The sequence below is a fragment of the Panthera leo genome, chromosome D1 (assembly GCF_018350215.1).
Source record: "Panthera leo isolate Ple1 chromosome D1, P.leo_Ple1_pat1.1, whole genome shotgun sequence".
Lineage (NCBI taxonomy): Eukaryota > Metazoa > Chordata > Mammalia > Carnivora > Felidae > Panthera > Panthera leo.
The window spans coordinates 114175829-114199389 of NC_056688.1; the positions used below are offsets into that span (position 1 = coordinate 114175829).

General features: G+C 59.5%; 1 protein-coding gene across 3 annotated transcripts in view; it reads left to right on the forward strand.

The window, feature by feature from the left end:
* MOB2 (MOB kinase activator 2) overlaps positions 1-23561 on the forward strand; it is a 75109-nt gene continuing 51548 nt past the window's right edge. Inside the window, exon 1 of one of the 3 annotated variants that reach the window (XM_042907071.1) lies at positions 1-128. In XM_042907071.1, the coding sequence (XP_042763005.1) occupies positions 112-128 (17 nt within the window). In that variant the 5' untranslated portion in view covers positions 1-111. Of the gene's footprint in view, positions 129-1212; positions 2934-2972; positions 3487-23561 lie in introns of those variants that run through there. The other 2 variants (XM_042907073.1, XM_042907072.1) reach the window with 2 other exon arrangements.

The window sequence follows — 23561 nt, forward strand, 5'->3', positions numbered from 1 at the left end:
GCGGCGCCCGCGGCGCGCGTGTGGGAGTGTGCGAGCGAGTGTTTACTTCCGGCCGCCGCCGCCGCCGCGGGCTGAGGGCCGAGCGTGTCGGGCGGCGGGCCCCGAGCAGCCATGGACTGGCTCATGGGGTGAGTGGGGCGGCGGGGCAGGCGGGCCGGGGCGGCGGGGCGCGCCGCGGGCGGCACGGGGCCGGGGCGGCGGGCCCGGGCGGAGCGGGCCGGCCGGGCGCGGGGCGTCTCCTCGGGGACGGGGCGGCGGACGGGAGCTGCCGGCCGCGGGGCTGCGGCGGCGGCCGGCCCGGGCAGGACGGACAGGCGCCCGCCCCCGGTGACCAGCGCGGGTCCGGCGGCCGCGGCTCGCCGCTGGGCGGGGGGAGGGGGGGGGGTTGGGGGAGCGGCCGGGGCTGCTCTCGCCGGCCGCCGCGGGGAGCCGGCCGTGGAAGAAAGAAGTGTGTCGCCGGCCGGGGACGCTCCGCGGGGGAGGGGGCGGCGGGCACCGCGGGCCCCCCGTGCTGGCGCGTCCGCCGGCGGCGGGGCCCGGGCGGCGGGGCCCGGAGGGCGGGGTGCGGAGCAGGGCGGTCCGGGCGGCGGCGGCGGCGGCGGCACGCCGGCCTTCCGTCCCGCCGGCCCTGCGCGCGGCTGGAAACCCGGGAAGCACAGCGTGGCGTCGTCTCCAGAAGTTGCTCTCCCCGAAGCGAGCTCGGGTGAAAACTTTTTCGTTTTTGAGGAACGAGAGGGGCGGCTACTTTTCACCCGGTGGCGCGGCCCTCGTGCGTCCCCCCCCCCCCCCCCCCGCCCGACGCTCCTAGCGCCCCCTCCCCCGCCCCGCCGCCCCCGGGGGCTGGGCTGGCAGCGCGCAGGTGGAGGTGCCCGGCCGACCCCGCAGACCCGGCGGGGGGGGGGAGGGGGGCGAATGGTCTTCGTGTCCGGGTCCGCGCAGGGCGGGGGTGGCGGGGGTGGGGGGGAGGGGACGGCGTGCCCCTGCCCGGCCCGCAGGTTGGCCGCGCGGGCCAGTGACGGGGAGACCGGCGGAGGTGGGCACGGGAGGGATGGATCCAGAGGCCAGAGAGAAGTTCGAGCTCGGCAGGGGGAGGCCTGGGCCCAGAGGGCAGGGCTCGGGCCGCGTGGGGCAGCCCAGGGGACCGCCGTGGGGCGGGGCGGGGCGGGGGGGGGCGCTCTGCTGGCCGCCTGGACAGGCCGGCCTCCGTCCTGTGCCTGCTGCTTGGCGGCGGTGTGGCTTCACGCCGTCAGGTCACGTCTCCAGACCCGCTTTTCTAACGCCGTCCGGGACCTGGAAATGGCAGCGCCGGCGGGCCAGGTCCGGGGAGGAAGACCGAGGCGGCGGAGAAGAGCGCTTGGCGCGGGGCTGGGCACTGGCGACCGTGGGCTGCGGCAGGACGGGGATGCGTTTTGTGGGAGGCCTTTGTACCCCACAGGCGCGGAGGGTCGAGGGCAGGCGGCCGTGTGTGCTTATTTGGACCCTCGACGCTCTCTGCGTGGACAGGCCGTCCCGCGACGCTTCGGGGAGTGGACGGCTGATGGGCCGAGTTGACTTCCCGGCGCCGCGGCCGCAGGACCGGTCCGAGCGTGGGGTTGTTGCGGGAGCGGCCGACTGTTCGGTCGTCCGCGTGGGATCGCTGGGCGCGCCGGCCCACACGTGCTGAACACCCGCCGGCAGGCGGTCTTTTGAACCGAGTTCCGTGCTGTGTGCCCCTTCAGTCGTCGCGGCCAACGTCCAGAAGCTGACCACGGTTAGGCTAACCGGGCACTGTTCTCGAGGCCCTGGGCGAGACTGCAGCCGGGGCGGGGGCGCAGTAAGGTCATCGGAGCCTTCGCCTGCTGGGTCCCTTGCTGAGGAGGCCGGTCCACGTGCTGCAGGAAGACCGCTCTGAAAGGGACCGGGCTTGGAGCCGCTGCTTCCTCGGGCCTTAGGAAGGGCAGGAGCGTTTCCTGCCGCCTGGCTGTGGGACCGGCGGTTCCGAGAGGACACTAGAGGCCTCGGCAGAGGGATTCGGACGGGGTCTGGTTACGCGTGCGTGTGCGTTTTTAGTTTAGTGGACTGTGTATCGGGGGTTGTGAATCAGAAGTTCTTCAGCAGTTCCTTAACCGCGGGCCTCCCGCCCCTTTAAAGAAAAGTGACGCGGTTTCAGTTGTCACGCAGTGACGTCCCTCCAGAGCTGGTCATCCTAGGACGTGAGAGCTGGGAGGGCCCGGTGCCGTCTGCCCCTCCCGCACGTTTACTGAGCATCTGCTGTGGAGAAGGAGGATGCCGAGGCCTTGGCTTTCCAGCTGCAGAGGGAGTGACCAGCACAGACCCCCGGTGGCCCTCCCGCTGGTCTCTCCTAGAGGTGAGCCAGCCCACGGCGGGTGAAGAAGCTTGTGCTGCCGGGCACCTTCTGCGTGCTCAGTGCGGGGCTTTAGTTGCCCATCGGTCCTTTCTCTGGTTTTCAACCTGGAAGAATTGAGGAAATGTGTTGTTTTTTTTACCGTTCTTTGATATTTTTCTTAATTCACACCATTATCAACCAGCTAGTCTGAACTACAGTTCTCTTATGTTTTGAACAGTTTTTCTTCTTCTTTGAGAAAGTTTCTTTGCGATGGTTCATCTCGGGTGACAAAGTATGGACTCAACTGTAGTAGCAAACGCCGCTCCCGCCCTCTATGCTGGCAGCTGTCACAGGCGGAGCAGCCAACGGACGTACATGTCTGTCACAGAAAGTGCTCTGCTGAGTAACACCGGCGGCCTTATCTGAGGAAAGGGAGGTCTTGCCGGAAACCTGCCGCGGGAAGTTGAGAACAACGCCAGCGTGTCACGACTTGCCGTTGCAGTTCGCTGGGACTTAACCTGGAGAAGAGTTTTGCGATGCGTAGCTTGCCTCCGTGTGTTTTACTGCACGTTTCCTCTGCTTGGCGTGGAGCTGGCTCGTGAGCTAGGTGCAGAGTAACTTTTCTTTCTTTTCTTAAAGAGTAATTTCTGACTTGAGAAGGGCCACCACTTCTCGTGTGGCTGCCTCTTAAGTCCTCGGCGGTCTCCGTCCTGGACAGTTGATGACAGGGGGAGGAAGCGAGCCCCAGAAGAGACGCTGCGTGAGCTAGATCAGACTCTGCGTGGTCCCAGACAGTGAGGAGCCCTACACGTAGCGGGGAGTGGCTTGGGGGAAAACTTTTGTCTTAACTGGCAGTGACGGGCATTTGTGAGCAGACAATAAGAGTGCAGTTTAGTTTTTACCCAACAGAAAGCCCACAGTCCAGAAGCTTCTGAGCATCTGGGAATGTAGAAGAGGAAATGCACTTCCTCCCGCTTCTGAGTGGGGGGAGCACCTGAGCCCTCCCACTGGTCGTGGGCGCGGCCGACGGGGTGAAGTTTGCAGGGACATGCCCGCCCTCCACCCTACAGACCGGGCCCGGAGCCAGGGCAGGGGCAGGCGCACACCAGCCCCCTTCCTGGGGCTGTGGCCGCCCTGTTGTTCTTCGAGCGGCGGATGAGGTGGGTGACGTCCGTAGCTCAGAGCTCTCCGGCTCTGGCAGGAGAGCCGCCTCTGGTGTTGGCAGTTTAGCGCAGGCCACGATGGAAGTTGGCGCTCCTGGTCAGCCAGCAGGCATTTCTAGATGGCCACGGGGCTCTCTGGCCTGTCTGGCTTGGCCTTCGGAATCTTGTGCTCCGTTGAAGGACATAATTCCTGTGTCCGTGTACCTATGCAGGATTTGAATGGGGTGTTGATGACTTTTTCTTTGCACTTTGGCTCATGGGACGACTGGCCTGGGACTGACCACCAGGTCTGATCGTGTGGACACCCAGACTGGACTTGCCTGAGTCGCCAGGCTTTTTTTTTGTTTTAACAGCCTCATCGAGGTATAATTTACGCAGCGTAGAGTTTACTTGTTTTAAGTGCACAGTTGGGTGACTTTCAGCGAAAGCACAGAGCAGTGTAGCCATCGGCACAGCTCGGTGTGCCAGTGTTGCCATCGCCCCGAAGGAGCCTCGTGACCATCGGCAGTCACTCCCCTTTCCCAGCCCTGGGTAGTCACTGACTGACTGTCTCTAGATCCGCCTGTTCTGAGCGTCTCCCGTAAGTGGAATCACAACACACGGTCTTCTGTGGCTCTTCGCTTAAGCGTAACATTTAAAAGTTTGCTCACGTTGCGCGTGGATCAGCCATCAGTCCTTTTCACGGCCGGGTGACATTCTGGGGTACGGAGATACGCACACTTGGCGTCTCTGTCGGTGGTCTGGGTTGTTCCCACTGTTGGTCGATCGTGAGCGATGCTGCGGTGACCCAGCCTTTTCTGACAGTGAGTCGGACCACTTCCTCAGCTGAGGTTACCTTCGGGTCCGGACGGCATCCACTGTCCGCTGTGGGCCGGGCCCTGTGCTTCCGAGATCAAGGAGACAGTCTTTGCTTTGTCAGGCTGGGAGAGGAGGGCCGCGGACACTGGTGACCCAGCGTGGAGGGGTGAATGACGTAGAGCTGGGGTGGGGAGGCCAGGCCGGGAGGGTGGCTCAGAGCAGGGGAGCTCATATGGGGAGATGCGTAGGAATTTTCCAAGCAGAAGGGAAGGACTGTGGCCCCGGCGTGTGCAAAGGCACGGAGGCATCGATGGAAAAGGTGTCTTCCAGCTGGTGACCCTCTCGGAAGCTGTGATCGTGGAGCTTCCAGGAACGGCCGTGGTACAGACGGCTCCACCTGGGCGGCTGTTTGGGCCCGGGCTTGCTGAACTTCTTGGCTGCGGCCGCTGGTGCGTTCAGATTCCCGTTAACACGAACCCCTTTGTGGGGTGAGCCCGTGCAGCTGGGTGCTCTCAGCGGCGCCTCATTTCTCATTTGTCCTCCCACTTGGGGTACCCCTGGGAGCTTTGCAGGGAGCGTCCCAGCACCCGTGCCTCTGCGGGGAGACGGGACACGCACTCACCAGTGGCGCTGCAGACAGGCTCTGCCGCCACGGGGGTTGTGGCCTGGGAGGGCCCCGGGGCCACCCTGATGGACGCTGCTCTTCCCACTAGGTGCCACCGCCTGGTGCTTGCTCACCAAGGCCTCTTCCCCAGAACCCAGAAAAGCCAGACAGCACTGGGGTGGGGGGAAGGGGGGGCTGGCTGCCAGACCTTGTCAGGAGCTGGCGGTGGCTTGGGAGGGGCTCACTTCGTACAACGGGGCTGTTGTTCGCTCTAAGGCCTGCCGTGGGAGGGAGCCGTGTGGTTCGGGAAGGTGGGTGCCGGAGGCCTCGGTGGGGACGCCTGTGCCGGTGTTCCTGTGGTCGCGGGGTCTCCTGCTTCGTCCTGGGAACCGACCGGCTCTTGGCTTTGTCGTGAATGTGCTCGTGTGGCCTGTGAGGTGCTCGGTGAGGCGCTCTCTGCACTTTTTGGGCACATGGGTGCTGGGAGCTAGTCAGGGGGCTGGTCTCGGGCCCCGCCCGTGACTTGTGTGTGTGCCTTTCCTCCCGTCAGTGTCAGCCTGTCCGGAAAAGGAGGTGGCGCATGCTGTTCCTGTCCGACTTGGCAGCAGTGCCGCCCTTCTTTGTCTCCCGTGTTTGTTTTTCTTCCAGGACAGGACTGCTCCTGGCCCGACACACCCACCGGCGCCGGGAGCTGCTCTGTAGAACAGTGCGTGGAGACGTGGACGTAGGAAGAGGTGAAACCAAGGAGTGAACTGTGGAGGCCTGAAGAGGAAAGAGGGGGGTGCTGGGTGGGGTGTCCAGGCCACGTATGAGCTCTGGCGCTGTTCTTGTGTAGAGCCATGTGGCTTTGGGCGGTGACCGCATTCACGTTGTCACCTCCTGGTTCCTTTCTCTTTGAAGACGGTTTCCTTTGCTAGCTCGAGAGAGCTGCCAGTGCACGGCTGCTGGGGTGGGACATACTCTCCTCCTTCCTGCAGCTGTTCCTGGGCACATCCCTGGGAGAGCGGGGTGTGTAGTCACAACCTGTCACACCTTTTTGTTTGTTTGCTTGTTGGGGATGTCGCTGCTAAGTTGGGTCATGGTGGTGATTTTTGGTGTTAGTTGAGCATTTCTGCGTAGGGTGGGGGCAGGGAGCTCCTGCAGGGGCACGCACCTTCTCCCCCAAAAGGCAGGCTGACCGTTGGCAAGCAGGGAGGTGTGCCCTCTTTCCCCTTAGGGTCAGGGGACCTCTCCCCTCCAGCCTTTGCACCAGGCTGGCCCTGGGCTGGCAGACTGTTCTCTCCCAGAGAACGGCGCCTCTGGAGTCCCGTGGTCTCGGGGCTCAGCCTGCACTGCCCGTGCTCACCAAAGTGGCCAGCCCCCCACTTCACTGGCTGTGTCCTTCAAGGCCAGCAGGGAGACCCTCCCCAACCCCAAACGGCTTACTGGTCTGACCCCCAGCAGTAACGTGGGTGGCTTAGCCAGGTTGTGGATGTGTGGCCCACATGCAGTCCTGGGGTCCACTGGACTTGGCCCCATCGTGCCAGGTAAATGTGTCTCTTTTCTTGGGCTTTGGGTGGTGTCTGTTGCAGTGAAATCAACCCCAGAACTTAGTGGCTCTGAACAAGGACCACCATTTCTCTCACCTCTGGGTTGATGGGTGGGGCCTCAGTTTCCCCGTATGGCCTCTCTGCATGTGGACTCTGGAGCAGCATTCTCAAACTTTTTGGTCTCAAGCTCCCCTTACATTCTTAAAAATTATTGGGTTTAGGGGTGCCTCAGTCGGTTAAGTGTCTGACTTTGGCTCAGGTCACGATCTCACGGTTTGTGAGTTCAAGCCCCGTGTCGGGCTCAGTGCTGACAGCTCGGAGCCTGGAGCCTGCTTCGGATTTGGTGCCTCCCTCTGTCTCTGTCCCTCCCCTGCTCGTGCTCGGTCTCTCAAAAATAAATAAACCTTGAAAAAAAATGATTGGGTTTATATGGGTTGTAGCTATACGTATTAGCAAATAAAATAAATTTACAATATTCTTTAATTCACTTAAAGAGAAAGGTAAACCCAGTGTATGTCAACGTAAGTTGTTTTCAATTAAAAAGTAATGATATTTTGCAGAATACAAAGCATGGGAAGAATGATCCAACTTTTTGCAAATCTCATGAGCTGGATCCCTATATCTCCTTTTGGGTTCGTTCTGTTATAATCTTACAAGTCACGTAGCTTCTGGAAAGCTCCGCTGTACACAGGTGAGAGAATGGGACTGAGAGGCAAGTACCGTCTTCAGGTTGTCATGAGAAGAGCTTTAACCGTGGCCCCCCAGGTCACACTTCAAGCACCGTGACAGGGGCTCTCTACGTGGCCTTGCTGCAGCAGGAGAGCCACGGTGGAAGCTGTCAGAAGATGAGTGTCAGCTCTGCTGTGTCGGTCAGACAAGTGACAGGGCCACCCAGATATGGTGGGAGGGGACGGACTCTCCCTCCCGAAGGGGGGAGGGGGGGCCACGTGTGGGGAAGGGGAGGGCTGCCGGCAGCCCCATCTGCAGACCAGGGGGCATGGGAACGTTGGGCCAGTTATTGCTGGAAGTCGGGGGTCCGGGTGCACAGGCCGCTGTCCTGCAGAGGTGCTGAGCCCGTGTGGCTCCGGGGCAGCTGCTTCAGGTGGGAGTCCTGGCGCCACAGCTTGTTCAGGGCCCCGGAGCCTCTGTTTCTTCATCTGCGACACGGCCTGAGTCGTCACCTTCCTGACAGCGCTCGGGGGGGTTTTGTGAGGCGTCCGCGTGTGGTGTGGGTGCACCTCAGGCAGCTGTTGTAGGGAACCCCCCTCCCCCAGCTGAGACGGGGCTTAGCACCGGCCGGGTCTGAGAACTCATTTCTGGGCCTGCAGTTTCTTCCTGGAGACCTGGGGGTGGGCTGGTGTGCGAGCGGTCCCTGCCCTGCCCCCCCACCCCCCCACCCCCCCACCCCCAACCCCGGGTGCTGGCTGCGGTGGCCGGCATACGTGCTCAGCGCCCCAGCGGGGCCGGGTACATGTGAGGTGCACACGGCTCGCCATCCTGGCTGCTTCCCTCCCGGCTTGTCTGCCCCCGAGAACCTCACCACACCGCAGCCTCTAGAGCTCCGCTGTCACCTTGCATGTCACCTTGTCCCTGTCACCTCTGTCCTGTTCTCGAGAGCTGCTGTTATGTGCGGTGAGGCCTCGTGTCCCGGTCCCTAGGGAGAGCCCGGTCGGATGAGCACACCATCCTGCGGGTACGGCTGCTCTTGGGACTGCAGGGTCGGCACCTGGAGCGTGACCCCGGGGTCCTGTGGCGGGTCTGGCTCTCAGGGCGACCGTGGGCAGAGGGCGAGGCTTCGGGGGCTCGGTGCTCTCTGGAGACTGCCTGACCCCATCCCCGAGCAGAGAGTGCCTTCTGTCTGTGACCTGCCGGTTCCCAGTCCCACGGGGCCTGAGTGGGGGGCGTCATCCCGCCACGCTTGCCTTCCCTGCCAGATGCCAGCGCCTCTGCTGACACAACCCCAGCGTCGTCAGAAGGGCGCCGGCATGCCCTGTTTGCCGTCTCCTGCCTCCACCTTTGTGCCGTGGGGGTTGCCGGCTCATCCCTCTCATTCCGCGCCCCATGCCTGTCCTGACACCGTCACACGCTGGCCCGCACGGGATGCCGTGGCACCGGGTGGCGACGGCGGACCGTGGCCTTTGTGATCGATGACGCGGGTGCTGTGGCCGCTTCTTCCCTGTGCTCTACCGCTTTCTTGGTTGTGAGCATGTTCCTGCTGCCAAAGAGGGGAGGCTGAGAGGGCGCTGGCCTCACCGAGAGCGGCTCTTCGTCACCCTGCCGTTTGAGAGGAGCATGCCTGCCCCCCGCTTGTTCACGTTTCCCTCCTTCCGGGCTCCCCACGGCCATTGTGCCCAGTATTTTTCCCAGAGTGGACTCCTCATTTCCTTCTCCTGCTCCCCCCCTCTGGGGGCAGCCGCCCTCCGGGCCCTCCACAGGTGGACTCTTGTCACACTTCCCTCCTGGGCTGGGGGGGCTGTGCCAGGTCCTCCCCACCTCCTGTGCCGCCCCTGCCTCTTGCCCTCACTCAGCTCTCCCCCTGTGCCTTTCGTTCTCCACCCTCTGTCCCCCTGCCTTCCCCCCCATCCCCCACCACCACTTCCCTTCTTTCCCTTCATGTCTGGGCCTGGTGGGGGGCAGTCCCAGGGCAAGGCGGTAAGGTTCAGCAGCAGAGGCCGTGGCCCGTGGCCTTGCCTATCCACGGGCAGCCCCTAAAAGGAGACACCTGCTTTAGCATGAGCGACGTGCCTGCGTGGCGTGTCTGGTCCTGAGTGAGCAGCCCGTGGTCCGTGGCTGGGCTCCATCAGCTGAGCTCCATCTGGGGGAGCACTTGAATTGAGCCTGCTTCGGGATGCACGAGGGGTATACGTGACCTGAGGTTAGGCTTATCTCTAAACCCGGGTGGCCACTTCTCCAGCCGTGGAGCAAAGGAGCAGGCCCAGCCCCGCGAGGCCAGCAGCACAGAAGTAGCCGCCGTATTCCTGGCAGTTTGTGAAAAGGTGGTGGCTTTCACAGTGCTTGTTCCTTCTTCCTGTCTGCCCCTCCCTGGGCAGGCCTTTGAGGGGGCCATGGGGACACTGGCCTCAGCTAGGTGCTTTAGTTGCTGTCAGTCAGGTGATTTGGCGAGACCCGGGGCCACCCCAGCTACACTCCACGGGACGGAGGCTGTCTCCCTCGTAGAACACACGTGGCCCGTCAGCATAGGACGCAGAGCCAACGGCAAGTTCCCTGGCTGTAGGGCCCCAGATCCCATGCTCAGAGCCTGTCGGCTTGGTCCAGCCTACCAGGTGGGCTCTGGCTTCTATACATGAATGTGGCCCCTTTGGCCCGTCCTGTGCATCCCTCGGGAACTGCGCTGTCGTGGAGGATAGAGGATAACCAGGCATTATCACCAGCCCCAGCTACTCATTAAGTAGACGCTTCCAAAACAAATACGCCTCCGGGCTGCGGCTGTTCTTATTTTAAGGCTGTTCTCTACCTGTTCTCTACCTGTCTCCCCCTTACGGTGAGCCTGAGGTGCTAGGACAGCTGGGGGGAGAAAGGGGCTGACTGGGAGTCGCTTCCTGTGGTGTAGGTGGGCTGCTTGTGGCCCGTGTCCTTGAGGGCACGCAGCCTGGTGTCTCTCTGGAGGCAGAGCTAGATTCTCGAATGTGAGCAGCACCTGCCTGGCACAGCATTGGCCCAGTGTGTTGCCACTGCTAGGGTGCTCTGGGCCAGGGATGCCTTTGGGGAGGGGCTGCTCTCTGAACGTCTCATTTAGGAAAAGCGCCTGGGAGGCTTGGGGGTTCCCAGCCTGCCCCCAGCCTGTTCCATTCAGCAGGATGTGAGTGCCCTGGCCTCAACCCCAGGCCAGCAGCCGGCCTCAACGGAGGCCTCAGAGTGAAAGGGAAGGGAGACCCTGAACTGCAGAGGACACACAGTTGGTCACCAGAGGGGAGGGACGGGATGGGGATCAGGGAGGGCACTTGTGATGAGCGCAGGGCCACGTGTGGAAGTGTGGAATCACTCGATTGTACACCTGAAACTAACATTACACGGTGTGTTAACTGGGATTTAAAGAAAAACTTTAAAAAAGGGAAAGGGGGAAACGCCAGGCAGCAGGCTTCAGAGGGCGCAGCCTTCCCCTTCGACCTTCAGACTGCCCAGCCTTCCCTTCTGACCTTCAGAGGGCACAGCCTTCCCCCCTGACCTTCAGAGCGCGTAGCCTTCCCCTCTGACCTTCAGAGGGCGCAGCCTTCCCCTCTGACCTTCAGAGCGCGTAGCCTTCCCCTCTGACCTTCAGAGAGCGTAGCCTTCCCCCCTGACCTTCGGAGCGCATAGCCTTCCCCTCTGACCTTCAGAGGGCGCAGCCTTCCCCTCTGACCTTCGGAGCGCATAGCCTTCCCCTCTGACCTTCAGAGGGCGCAGCCTTCCCCTCTGACCTTCAGTACGTGCAGCCTTCCCCCCGACCTCCAGAGCACCTAGCCTTCCCCCCTGACAGTTGTACAGCGGCTTTAGAAGCCTCAACCAGCCCCGGGGGCAGGCCTCCCCTTGGGGTGGTTCACCCATTGAGCCACACTGTCTGCTTAGCCCTAGCTCATCAAAGCAGACCCCTTTGATAGGTTCACAAGGACTGTCTCTAGTTCAGAGAACGGGGGCCCCAGCATAATGTTCCTCAGTAGGGGAGGAGGGATGGGTGCATGGGAGGTGATGTTTCCTGAATGGGCCCCCTGGGTCTAGCCACATGGAGGGCACTGCACGCTGATGCCTGTCACTGCAGCTTTATCTTGCTGGTGCCTTCCTGACAGCTGCTGGGGGCTGGGTGTGCAGGCGTGGGGAGTAGGAGTGGTCCTTACTAAGGTCCCTTATCCTCCTGGGCCTGTTACATTCTTTAGAAGTGGGAGTGATCGGGGCACCTGGGTGGCTCAGTCAGTTAAGCGTCCGACTCTCGGTTTCAGCTCAGGTCATGATCTCACAGTTTCATGGGTTTGAGCCCGACATTGGGCCATGTGCTGATGGTATGGAGCCTGCTTGGGATCCTCTCCCCTCCCCCCTCTCCCCCCCTCTCCCCCCCTCTCTCCCCCTCTCTCCCCTCCTCCCCTCTCCCTCTCTCTCCCTCCCTCTCTCTCCCTCTCTCTCTCTCCCTCTCTCTCTCTCCCTCTCTCTCTCCCTCTCTCTCCCTCTCTCTCCCTCTCTCTCCCTCTCTCTCTCTCCCTCTCTCTCTCTCCCTCTCTCTCTCCCTCTCTCTCCCTCTCTCTCCCTCTCTCTCCCTCTCTCTCCCTCTCTCTCCCTCTCTCTCCCTCTCTCTCTCTCCCTCTCTCTCTCCCTCTCTCTCTCCCTCTCTCTCTCCCTCTCTCTCTCCCTCTCTCTCTCCCTCTCTCTCCCTCTCTCTCTCCCTCTCTCTCCCTCTCTCTCTCCCTCTCTCTCCCTCTCTCCCCTCTCTCTCCCTCTCTCTCTCTCCCTCTCTCTCTCCCTCTCTCTCTCCCTCTCTCTCTCCTCTCTCTCCCTCTCTCTCCCTCTCTCTCCCTCTCTCTCCCTCTCTCTCCCTCTCTCTCCCTCTCTCTCCCTCTCTCTCTCCCTCTCTCTCTCCCTCTCTCTCCCTCTCTCTCCCTCTCTCTCCCTCTCTCTCTGCCCGTCTCCTACTCATGCTGTCCCTGTCTCTCTCAAAATAAATAAACTTGAAAAAAAATGAAAAAAAAAAAGTGGGAGTGACCCATTTTCCTGTCCTTTCTGAGTGGCGGCTGTGGTTATAAATGATGGAGAGTGCCCATGTGGAGTGCCTGGCACTGGGGTGGCCAGCGAGGGCGGGTGAGGGTGGCATTTTTACAAATGTCATCAGTTGTACTGGGAGGAGGGGTGGGACACTCTGTGCTGGAAGCTCCTGAGACATCCTCAGTCCCTCTGGCTGCTCAGAAGGATGGGCGTGTGCTGTTGGTCCTTTCTCAGACTAATTGCGTGTGGTGGCCCAGCGTGGACACTGCAGACACGAGCTGACAGCGCCAACTTGGTTTCTGAGCCCTCCAGGCTGTACCTCTGAAGCGTGGGGACTGGCTCGCGCTCACTTTTGGCCCTCAGAGCCTGGTACACTGGCACACTGAGCACCTGGTCCCTGCGGGAAGCGAGGGCCCATCCTGTCACCCCATCCCACAGAGCCTGCCGCCGGTGGTCTCACCTGCTGGGGATGTTTTGGTTGGAGACATTGCAAGGCTTGGGTGGGGGCTTCTGGCCCCTACATCCTGTGGTGCAGGACAGCCTCACAGTGGGAAGGACTCCTCTCCAGGGGCCTTGTATGGTGGAACCAGCCTGGGCCAGGCCAACACCGCATGGCTCTAGGGCATGAATCACAGGAGGTGCCCCGAGCAGTTGCGACCCTGGTCCAGGGCTGCCCCCGTCCTTGACTGCTGTCTCCAGTGCTGGTGATTGTCAGCCCTGCACGGGGGTGGGCAGAAAGGCCTCAGAGCCAGGCCCGGGGGGTCTGTCATGCCAGAGTGGCTGCGCTTCCTGGGCGGTTGGGTTGGGATGCACTGGGGAAATGTGGGATGCATAAAAAGGATTTTGGGTGCCATGGGGGCCGTCCTGGGGAGCCACCAGAGTAGACACGCGTGCGTTTGTGGTTTCTAGTGGCTGCGCCCTTTTGAGCTAATATCGTGTCACCTGCGGAGAGTGCTCTTGAGGCCCAAGGAGGAGAAGGAGTAGTGGGTTCCAGGTGCAGAGGGGCACTGGGGTGCCGGGCCACCGTGTGGAAGCACGCAGGAAGGTGGAGGTCCACTTGGATCTAGGGGTCTAAGGAATTCCAAAATCTCAGTTAAGAACACTCCTGAAGGGTTTCCCGGGTAGAGAGGCAACAGCACCCACTTGCTCACTCACTGCCTTGCGAGCACCGCTGTGTGTTCCTTTGTGTTTCCTGCTGGTGTGCGAGGGAGCAGAGTGCCTGCTCCCACGGAACTTGATTTCACGAGTCTGTTGTAGAAATATGAAAACGCGGGAAACGTAGAAAACAAAAAGTGAGTGATCCTGCCGCCCAGAGACCGCAATTAAATCTGGCGTCCTGCTGGGCCGGACTCTCCTGCGGCAGTCAGCAGTCGCCGGCAGGAGATCCTGGTGGCTGCCTGTGGACACTCCATAACTCACGTGGTTCTCTGTGGTTGCGTCTTGAGGATGTCTCCTCCGGGGTGAGTGGTGTGCTGCACACCCTTGCACGTCACTCACTGTGCCCGATGTTGGCATTTCCTTGGGTAGAATTCCGGAAGGGGACTGGCGGGCTCCAAGAGCGGGGCCCGCGAGGGTCTCCCTGGAGAGGTTCTGCCCACCCACGTTCCCGACAGCATTAGCAGGCACTCGCCTCTGCTTTGTGGCCAGCTGCCTGTGTTACTCTTTTGTGAAAAATACCTTTGCCGCGTTGGCAAGTAGGAAAGGGTGTTTGGTTGGAGCACGATTCCTTGAGGGGAGCTGGGGCTGACATTCTCGTGCGCTGGGCCCATGTGTTCTTGGTGAATCCTCGGTGTGCTCTTTGTGTGCTGAGTGGTCTAGCTTTCTTGTGACCGGCCTGGGTTCTGTACATTCTGAGGGTATTAATCCCAAGTATTAAGATTTTAGAATTCTTAAAGAGACAAGAGCAAAGACAAAGCGGGGAAGGTGCTGCAGCCGGCGGGAGTGGGACCACCCCCCGGCTCCCAGTGCCCCATTTCTTGCCGTTTCCCAGGGCCATTCATTCTCCAGCAGAGCAGAGAGTGTGTGTGGCCATGCTGCCCAGACCAGAGAACCCACGGGGCGTCAGGGTGTGCCAGGAGACCAGAATGGTAGCTGTGGAACAGCGGACACAGCAGTGTGTGAGCGTGTTTGGGCTGTGAGACTGAGCCCCACACCCTCTGCTAGGCAGTTCTGGGGTATAGCCTGGGGAGGGCCGTAGGCACAGACCAGAGCTTGGCCCTGTGCCCTGCCCTTTTCCTTCCTGGCTGATGCGTGGGGGGTGATCTCAGCATTCCGTTTTCTTGTGCCGTTTTCTTTATCACTACCACCCCTCCTCACATGCACACGGCATGCGTTACTGGAACTGTGTGTACCATTTGGTTTGTTCTCCTGGGAAGACGTTCAGTTCATGTTGGTATCGTGAGCTGTTCAGGAGCCCCTTGCTTGCCGACTGCCTCCTTGGGGCTGAGCTACAGGGGTTATTGAGAAAGCATTGGGGCCAGAGGACAACGTGGAGAGCCCGGAACGGGGCTTTTCAAGATGCCCCTCGAGGAGCACTCATCGTCTGAGATGCTGAATGAGTTTGGGACGCCCTGGCTGAAGTCTGGGGTCCTCTGGGAAGCTCAGTGGTCAGCAGTAGTTTGGGCTGTGAGCAGTCCTAAGGAAGATCACCATATGAGCTGTCTGTACAGCTTGTGGGTCACAGTCCCCCCGCCATAGCCCTCTCCCAGTCCCTCTGCCCCATTTCCTCTTGGCTGTTGGGGTGAATGAACAAAGAAGGGCTGAGAAGGAATCCAGGCCGCTGCTGTCGTCACCACCCCCTGCCCACCCACCAGCTGATGATGGGCCGCAGAGAGGAGTCCTCCTGGGAGGCCTGGTGTCCTCGGGGCGATGCTCCCAAAGTGTGTTTACTTCTTGCTGTGGACTGTGTCATATTCCCTCCTGTGCTGGGTGAACTGTGTGGTGGCCCACAGGGCAGAAGGTGGGCAGGGCCTAAGGCCGCATGAGCTTGTCTGAGAGTCACCGACACGGGCTGTGCAGCTGAGCACCGTGGCTTCAGCAGGAGAACAGAGTGGGCACCTTTGTTGGTCCGGGACAGGGTTCCCTCCCTTCCCTGAGAGGGGCGTTTTGTGCTGCACTGGCTTCCCGCACCTGTGATAAAATACATTACAAGAGCTCCCCTTTCGGGTGGGCTTCATCTTCTCTCCCCAGGCCCCTGGGGAGCCTCTGCCGTACATGGTGTGGTCAGGGAGGAGGCAGCACCGAGGTGTTCTGAGCCTGCCAGTGGGCAGCTGGTGAGGTGAGTGCTGGCGGCAGGCGTGTGTCCCGTAGGCCCTGGCCTCGGTGGGGGGAGGTGCTGGCACGGAGGCCTGGGTGCTCCTTCGGCGTATCGCCTGCAGCTTGGGATCTCGGGCACCGTGACTGCTCCCTGAGCCTCAGCACCCAGGTCACAGCCCCTGCCCTGCAGGACGGTTTGGGCTGGGACGTAGTTTGTAGCAGGTGCCTGGTGGTGGCAGGCATCCGCCTCGTCGTAATCAAGTTTACTGGTTTCAGAGAGACGGATGTGCGAAGCCCCAGAGGGTGCAGAGGCACCAGGGGCACAGGGGAGTGCGTCTTATGGGTCACTTTGTAATCACACAGGCTGTCCCTGCTGCCTGCCTCTTGGAAGCAGGGCATCCAGGCTGAGCTCTCTGCTCTGATGTACAGAGGGGACTTGTTTCTGGCTTGCACTGTGGTCTGGGGATGCACGTTTGCTCCTATGCTGTCAGAATGGAGACCCAGGCCTCAGCCAGCTGGGGTTTCAAAATGCTTTGTAATTAAAATCCTTGTTTTCAAGTACATTCTATTGTTCCTGCTGGGAAGGCCTCCTACCTTTTTGGCTGAAGAAGTGCTGGGCTCAGCTGAGTTCTGTTGAGAGTTCCTGGCATTTGTAATTCATGTAAAAATAAACGTGTTGTCTTGCTGTGACCTTGTGGGCTTTAGTGTACTTCCTCCAAGGCCGGCCGAGTGCACCTGTTGTTCAGTGAAGTGGACTGTCAGCCCTGAGGTGTCGCACTCTGACCCTCTTTACGGGGCTCTGTGAGGAGCAAGGCTGTGGCCCGTGGGCAGTGCTTTCTCCTGGGGGGCCTTTGCACCCTGGACCATTTTCTCTCATCTGCTGCCTCCTCACTAGGCTCATGGCTTTGGGGAGTAGCCTTAGTGGTTTGCAGGCCCCTGAGGTCCGAGCTGTCACCAGGATGGTGACAGGGCCCTTGGTTTGCCCGAAGAGCTTCCTGTCTCCTGACGTCTGAGCGAGAGTGAGGGCACAGCCCACTGCCCTCTGGTGGAGCTGGGGCCCAAGGTGGCCTTTGTGGGACTCGCATTCCGCTCACCCGGGTTCTAGGGCCCCGCCGAGCCCCTCACCCAGAGTTCCGGCCTGGACCTCTGAGGCCTGGGATGGAGGAGGGGGCCTGGGAGGCCTCACAAGAGGGTCTGTGCCAGGCGGTGCTGTGGCCCAGACCACTCCCTGCCCCGCTGACCCTTTCCTGCTGTGTGCCGGGGCCCTGGGCAGTCCCAGGGCAGCCCCCAGGTAGAGACCTCAGGGGTGCTGCAGTGCTTTTTTGGGATGGAGCGGCTCAGCTTTGTGCTTGCTGCCCTTGTACCTGGCATCTGGCTGTGCCCGGGAGAATTGTTGGCAGCAGCATACTGGCTGAGGGGCCTGAGGGGTCCCGCTGTCCTGTCCCCTGCAGCCTCCCGTTGTGTGCAGCAGGCTCCCTGCTTGTGTGAGCGCGGCAGGGACACATGGGTCAGGGCTGACCAAGAGCTAGCGCTGCTGGCCAGAGGAGCCGCCTGCGCTGTCCTGTAGCCTTGCTGTGGCCCCTTCCCACCGCCAGCGTGTGCCTGGGGGCTGGTGTTCAGGTCCTAAGCTGTAGGCGCCCTGCCTGCCTGTGAGGACTGTGCTGCCTTGCCGGCCAGGGCGCTGTCCCGGCATCTGGCTCCCGGTGGCACGCGGTCCCGCTGCACCTGCGGTGGTGGCCGCATTGTAGGAGCAGGTGCTGCTGTGCGGGACTCGGTGGCTGGGGTTTTCGGTGTCCTGGCCCTGTGCTGACCTGGCAGGGCGGGGACGTCGGCTGTACTTTCTTGGCCTCTGGTAGTCGGCACCTGTAGTGCTAGAGGTGACGAAGGTGCTGGGCTTGGGCTGGCTACCCCCTGGGGGAGCAGGGATGGGACCAGGCAGTGGGAGTGGGGTGTGGTGTAGGGGCCTGAGCCAGGGCCCGCAGAGCTGTGGCCTCTGAGTCTATTCTGATGGCTTGTTTTTAGCCAGATGGTTCAGGTGCAGGATCAAGATGCAGTACCTGTACGTGTCGCCAGTTGTCCCATTGGTTTTTTTAAGCTAATTCTGCTGTAACTGGAGTCACAAAGTGCTCCTGGTAACACAGCAGCTGGGAGAACAGTAATCATGGGGCCGTTCTTGCTCTCCGGAGCCAGGTACCCCTGCCGGGAGCCGCCCACAGGGACCCACGGTTTTCCATTTCTTTCGCAGAAGTCCGGGTCCTTTGATTTCTAATACAAACAATATAATGTCCCCTCAAATGACATTTGCAGGAGTCTAGGGTGAAGATTGCACTCTTTGGCCGGTATGCCTGGGCCTAGGGCCTGTGCCGGGGAGGCCGTGTCCTGGCTGCTCACACACCGTGTGGTTCTGGCTCTAGGCTCGGTCCGGGGGCCAATCTAGACGCCAGGACTTCATCAGGGCCATGGCTTTGCTGGGCTCCCTCCAGGCAGGCCCCAGGGCCCTGGGCTTTCTCAGATACAGGCACCCAGGTGTGGGGTTGGGGGCCGTATGTCCTTATCTTTGACTCCAATCTTCCAAGACCACCAGAGAGCAGATCGTGTCCTATTCCTGCTTAAAAGATCCTTTGTCAAATTTCCCATCTCCCTCCAGCTCCCACCCCGTAGCCACCCCACAGGTACCTGTTGTATTGCAGCCTGGTCAGCCCCCCATGTGCCCTCTTCCACTGAGACCCCTGGCCCACGCTCACGCTGTCTCCGTGGCCTGGCGAGTCTCTCGCTGCCTGTTTTCTGAAGAACGCGTACACATGGCCAACAGATACAGAAAAAGAAGCACCACGTCACTCATCGTCGGGGAGGTGCACATCAAAACTGCCCTGAGCTGCCAGAATGATGATCATAAAACAGGAGATGGCAAGCGTGGGTGAGGAGGGGGGGAGAGGAGCACTGTTGGTGGGGGTGCACGCTGGTGCAGTCGCTGCGGAAAACAGTATGGAGGGTCCTCAAGACGTTAAAAATGGAGCTACCATTTGGCCCAGCAGTTTCTCTTCTGGGTATTTAGCCAAACAAAACCATGACCTTGAAGCCACGCGTGTGTCCCCGTCGTCGCTGCAGAGTTATTCCCAGCAGTCCAGGTGTGGAGGCAGCCTGTGCAGCTGGCGACAGAGAAATGGGTAAAGAGCGTGTGGTAAACAGACACAATGGAATGCCACTCGGCCTTAAAAAAGGAGGAAATCCTGTCATTTGCAACAACATGGATGACCCTGGGGGTTATTACACCAAGTGAAATAAAAGACTGATGAAGAAAGACAAATACCACATGGTTTCGCTTATCCGGGGAATCTAAAAAAAGAAAGGAAAAGTCAAACTCGGGAGCAGAGTGGTAGAGTGGTGCCAGGGGCTGGGGGAAATAGGGAGAAGTCAGTAGAAGGACACAATTTCAGGGAAGAAGGATGCTTGTCCTGGCTCCGCCCCTCCTCTTGTTTCTACCTCCCCGGGGTCCTTGGACAGCGCCCCGGGAGTCTCGAGCTACCCTGCTGGCCCAGGGCCTTAGGAAGGTGTTGGGAGGCCAAGTCCACCCGCTGGCCCTGCTCTAGGGATGCAGGGGAAGGGGATCCTGTCACAGCAGCTCAGCTTGGCAGTACTCTAACCAGACATGCCAGCTAGCGTGAATATTTGAAAACCACGACTCACATTTGAGCCAATATAGAGAATAGTGAACCCAACAACGGGGGGGCCACACACCCTCTTTAAGCCCTCATCGAACATTCGCATACTGACTGAAACCTCGACGGATTTCCGCCAACTGCAGCCATCCGGTGTATCCCTGGCCTAAGTGGAATCCAATCAGACGTCAGCAACAAAGGGAAGCTAACTCCCTCTTTTTAAAAATTAGGAGACACACTTCTAAGTAACCAGTGGGACAAATAATGATTCAGAATGGAAATTAGGAAATATTATTAGCTGGAAGATAACAGAACCCCACCTGTCAACACCTGTGCGCTGCAGCGAGATGGGAGACTAGTTCAGAGCCTCGGATGCACGGATCACACATGAAGGAATCACCCAAGGAGTGGCATCCAAGCCCAGAGGAGGCAGTGGAGGGAAGGAAGGCCGCGGCACAGACTGGATCGCCAGCAGAGTCATCAGGGCCAGATTTTGATGCATTGAACGTATGGATAAAGTGAAAATCTCTGGCAAGACTAATCAAGACAGAAGAAAGAGAAGGTCCAGAGAGTCTGTTAGTAATGCATGCCGGGTCAACTGGGTGTCCGTGTGTTAAAAAAAAAAAAAAAAAAAAGGAAATCTTGGTCCATACTTCACAGCATACAAAGGGTAGTTGAGCCGGGAAGAATGTAGGTCTAAAACTTGGAGAGCCTCACGTGCTCACCGAGAACTTCAGCTGTGCTGAAGTGCACAACACCTAGATTTTGAAAAAAATAACGTGAAGTGTTGTTTTTGTGTCTATTGCATATTGAAATGATGATCCTCTGGGCTAAACAAAATATATTAAAATTAATTTCACCTGTTTCCCTTGACCCTTTGTGGTGGCTCCTAGAAAATCTGAAATTTCAGACACGGCTGGCATTTGTGGCTTGTGGTATGTTTCTCCTGGACAGTGCTGTTCTAGAAGATAACACAGAAGATGCTATTCTTGGCATTTGGGTGCATAACGGTTTTCCAGAACAGGACCAGGAAGCGCAGATCATGAGGGGGAAGAGAATTTGGTTTACGTTGAACCTAAGGCACTCTGTTCACCAAAGGATACCCCTCGAAGAGTGAAAAGGCCAGTACCCTGGGGAAGTGTGGCACACGTCCCTGACGGAAGGGACACAGCCAGACCTCGTGGAATAGCAAGAGACAGGCCGGAGACTCACGGAGGAGGGGGGCACACCTGGCCCCCGGACAGAGGCAGAAGTGGGCTGCCCCGGGGCTCTGGGCGACTGTCACGTAACCGGGCTGCGCATGAACCGTCTTTCTTTTTTAGCCCGTTTGCCCTCGATGCTTGCGGTGGTGGCCGGGTCGTGTAGGTCAGGCCTGCCAGCACTGCCTGTCCGCCTTTCTTTGAATGTGTTTGTTACTGCTCTTTTAAACCCTCCTTCCTCCTAACCCCCACCCCACTGCTTTGGAGGCTGTGCACTCGCGTCCCTTTCTTTCAGAGGTGTCTTGTGGCACGGACCCAGAGCTTACCAGCGTCTGAGGCTGCGAGTCGCCCTCTCCGCCTCCCTGCGGCGCCCAGACCTCAGGCCCGCATGCAGTTGCCCTCCCCGGGGGCTTCCGCATGCTGCTGACGTGGCTCTTCATGCAGCACGTGTTAACCCCCGGTGTCAGCAGTGTTTTATACGCTTGGCGTTCGTTTAGGTGCACACTTTCTTTCCATCCCATGTCGGGGATTTGCTGTTCTCTTTGTGCCTTAGTCCTCCTGGCGTCTGACTTCCTTCCACGGCCGGTTCTTTTCTGCCTGAAAGACGTCCTTCTCATCTGCTTTCCTCAGTGTCGGTACATGGGTGGGTGGCTCCCCATCTTTGTCGGCCTGAAAATGCCTCCAATTTGCCTTGTGTTCTCACTGCACAGAGCAGTTTTGCTCGGCTTTCTTTCAGCCCATTTAGGTGTCTGGCCACTGGCTTCTGGCTTCTAGAAGCCACCTGTCAGGTAAACTCTTCTTCTTTGGAAGTGATCTGCTCCCCCTACCACCCTCCCCCCCACCACCCCCAATACTGTTTACTTTTTATTTGCAGTAATTTCAAAGTTAGAGGAGTTGCAGAAAATAGTTTCAGTAATTCCTGTGTACTCCACCCACATTCCCTAGCGTTAAACTTCTCATGTTTGCTCTGTCATTCTCTCCTCCCCCCACGTATGTATTTTTTCCCTAACGGTTTGCGAGTGACCTGCCCCTTTAACCCAAAATAGGACAGAACATATTTTTGTGGGAAGGTGCTCGGCTGCACTGCACTAGAAGACGCATTGAAGGAGTCCTCTGCCTCTGCCCTGCTCTGTATAGCTTAGAAATAGGATCCGAAGTCACTGGATGAGAGCCACAGGGAAGGGAGAAGGCAGAGGTGAGGACGATGTGGTATCAGGGTAGGAAACAGAACATCGGGCTTGCCAGCTTCTGAGGCCCATGCAGCAGAGGCAGGGCAGGGGTGGAGCCTGGAGGGCCAGCTCTCCAGGGGTCGCCGGGCTGGTGTGCCCTCCGGAAGCCCCACTTCCGCGGAGGCGCATGTCTGCCCTCCAGCTCCCGAGGCCACGGAGAGCAGCCCTTCCCTGGCGGCAGGGAAAACAGAATGGATGGGACATGTGGGGGAAGTCTGGCGACTGGCAGGTTAGAGGCAGAGTAAGACACAAAGCAGTCAGTGTTCCCCAAATACGTACATTTGTTGCATTTTGTAGGATTTTGTGTCCAGCTTCTCGGAAAGCACGTCAGGTCTTCTCTGCTCCTCATCTGCAGCCATCGTTCTTGCTTTTGTGTTGGTGACACCCCTCCCCTAATTGTGAGGTTGGAGATGCCCCATCTGCGGAGAGCAAAGTCTGTGGAAGGAGTTGGTTGGTATTTTCTAGAGCCTGTCTGTGCTCCAGTGAGCTAGCTTCCTTTTCCAGCACGACCTCAGGCGAACCTGGGCTCTGGCATACCTTGGTAAAGCAGATCTGCTCTTTTGTCACGAGGCCCATGCTAATCCCTGCGGTGTCCCCCGGCAGGTTCCGGAACTCTAGCTGGGCCCTACCAGTCGCCTCTCCCCTCTCCTGGTGCAGCCTCTCGGTCAATGCCGCAGCCTGACTTTTCACTTCTCCACCGAGGTGGCAGATGCTGCCCGGGACAGAAATGTGCCAGGTCCCAGCCCCAGTCTCTTGCTCCGGTCCCTCGGTGTGCGGAGTTCTCTCCAGCCTCTGTTCCTTTCTGTTGGCTCTACTCGCTGGCCATCCCCTTGGAGGCAGGGCAGTGAATCCTTGGGTGCTGTGTCCCGGGGTCTCCGGGGCTGGCCTGGGCAGGTGCCCGGTGATGTGTGTTCGGTGGGTGCAGAGAGCCCCTGTGGCAGAGCCATCTCAGCCTCCTCCACTGCCTTTGCCCAGCCTCTTGCCGGCACCCCAGAGAGGACAGGCCTGGCCATCTCGGTTTTAGAGGGACTCCTGCAAGGACATAGGGCTCCTGGGGCTGGCATCAGCGAGAGAGTCGTGAGGGTGCTTTCTTTGTGCCTCCTGTGTGGGTGGGAGTAAGCCATCCAGTCCACTGCAGTGGTGTTTGAGAGGGTGGAATCGGGGGCGTCAAAGCAGCCACTTGGTGTAGGGAGCTGTGGTTTGTAGTGAGGCACTTTGGCCTTGCTGCCTCCAGCTTGCTCATCCACCCCAGGTGACTGGAGACGCGGCCCCAAGGTCACGATGCCGGAGGGAGGGAAAAAGACCTGAGCCCCATTGGAGTGGCTGGACAAGGCCCTGTCTGGCTGCTGACCACCTCCTCCTCCCTGGTGCTGGCCCAGCAGAGGGGATGTCTTCCCGGGCCATCCTGGCACGGCGCCTGGTCTCCGTCCACAAAGGCTGATAGGTTCTGGCGGTGGCCATGGGCAGGGAAGGAGTGTGATTCGGAACACATCTGGCATCACAAGTCTGTCTTTGTGCTGGCCAGAACCCCCCCCACCCCCCACCCCTCACCCCTCACCCCTTTCAGAGCTCACAGCTTTCGTGTGGTCCCCACTGGCCACGGAAGTTGGAGTTGAGCACATAGTGTCATTTACTTGGTGCCTCATTTCTCCTTGTTGGGTGAGAGGGAGAGAGCAGGTGCAAGCCTCACCTTCCTGGGTGTGTGGACACGTTGCTGAAGGCCAGATGCCAGTGTCAGGGCAGCCTGGAGTGCAGCACTCTGACCAAAGACCTGTCAACTGCTTGGTTCCCCCAAGATACCCCGAGTCAATGTAGGAAATTCAGGATAAATGCTTGATTTTTTCCCTCTTTTTACCAGCTCTCACAATTAAGGAGTTGATACCCTGACATCTTCTCAAAATGCCCAGGAGGATTTAAAATATACATGTTTCAAGAAGAACTCATAGATTAAAACAGTCTTGGTCTTTGAGTCTCTTGTGGTTGTCCTCCTCAGCAGTGGTCATATCGTCCTGTCTCTCGCCCCCGGGAGCTCATTCAGGCTGGGTCTGAGTTCTGATGACCCGGGCTCTAGTGACCTTGGATAGTGTCGCTCTTCTGCTGTGATAGCAAGG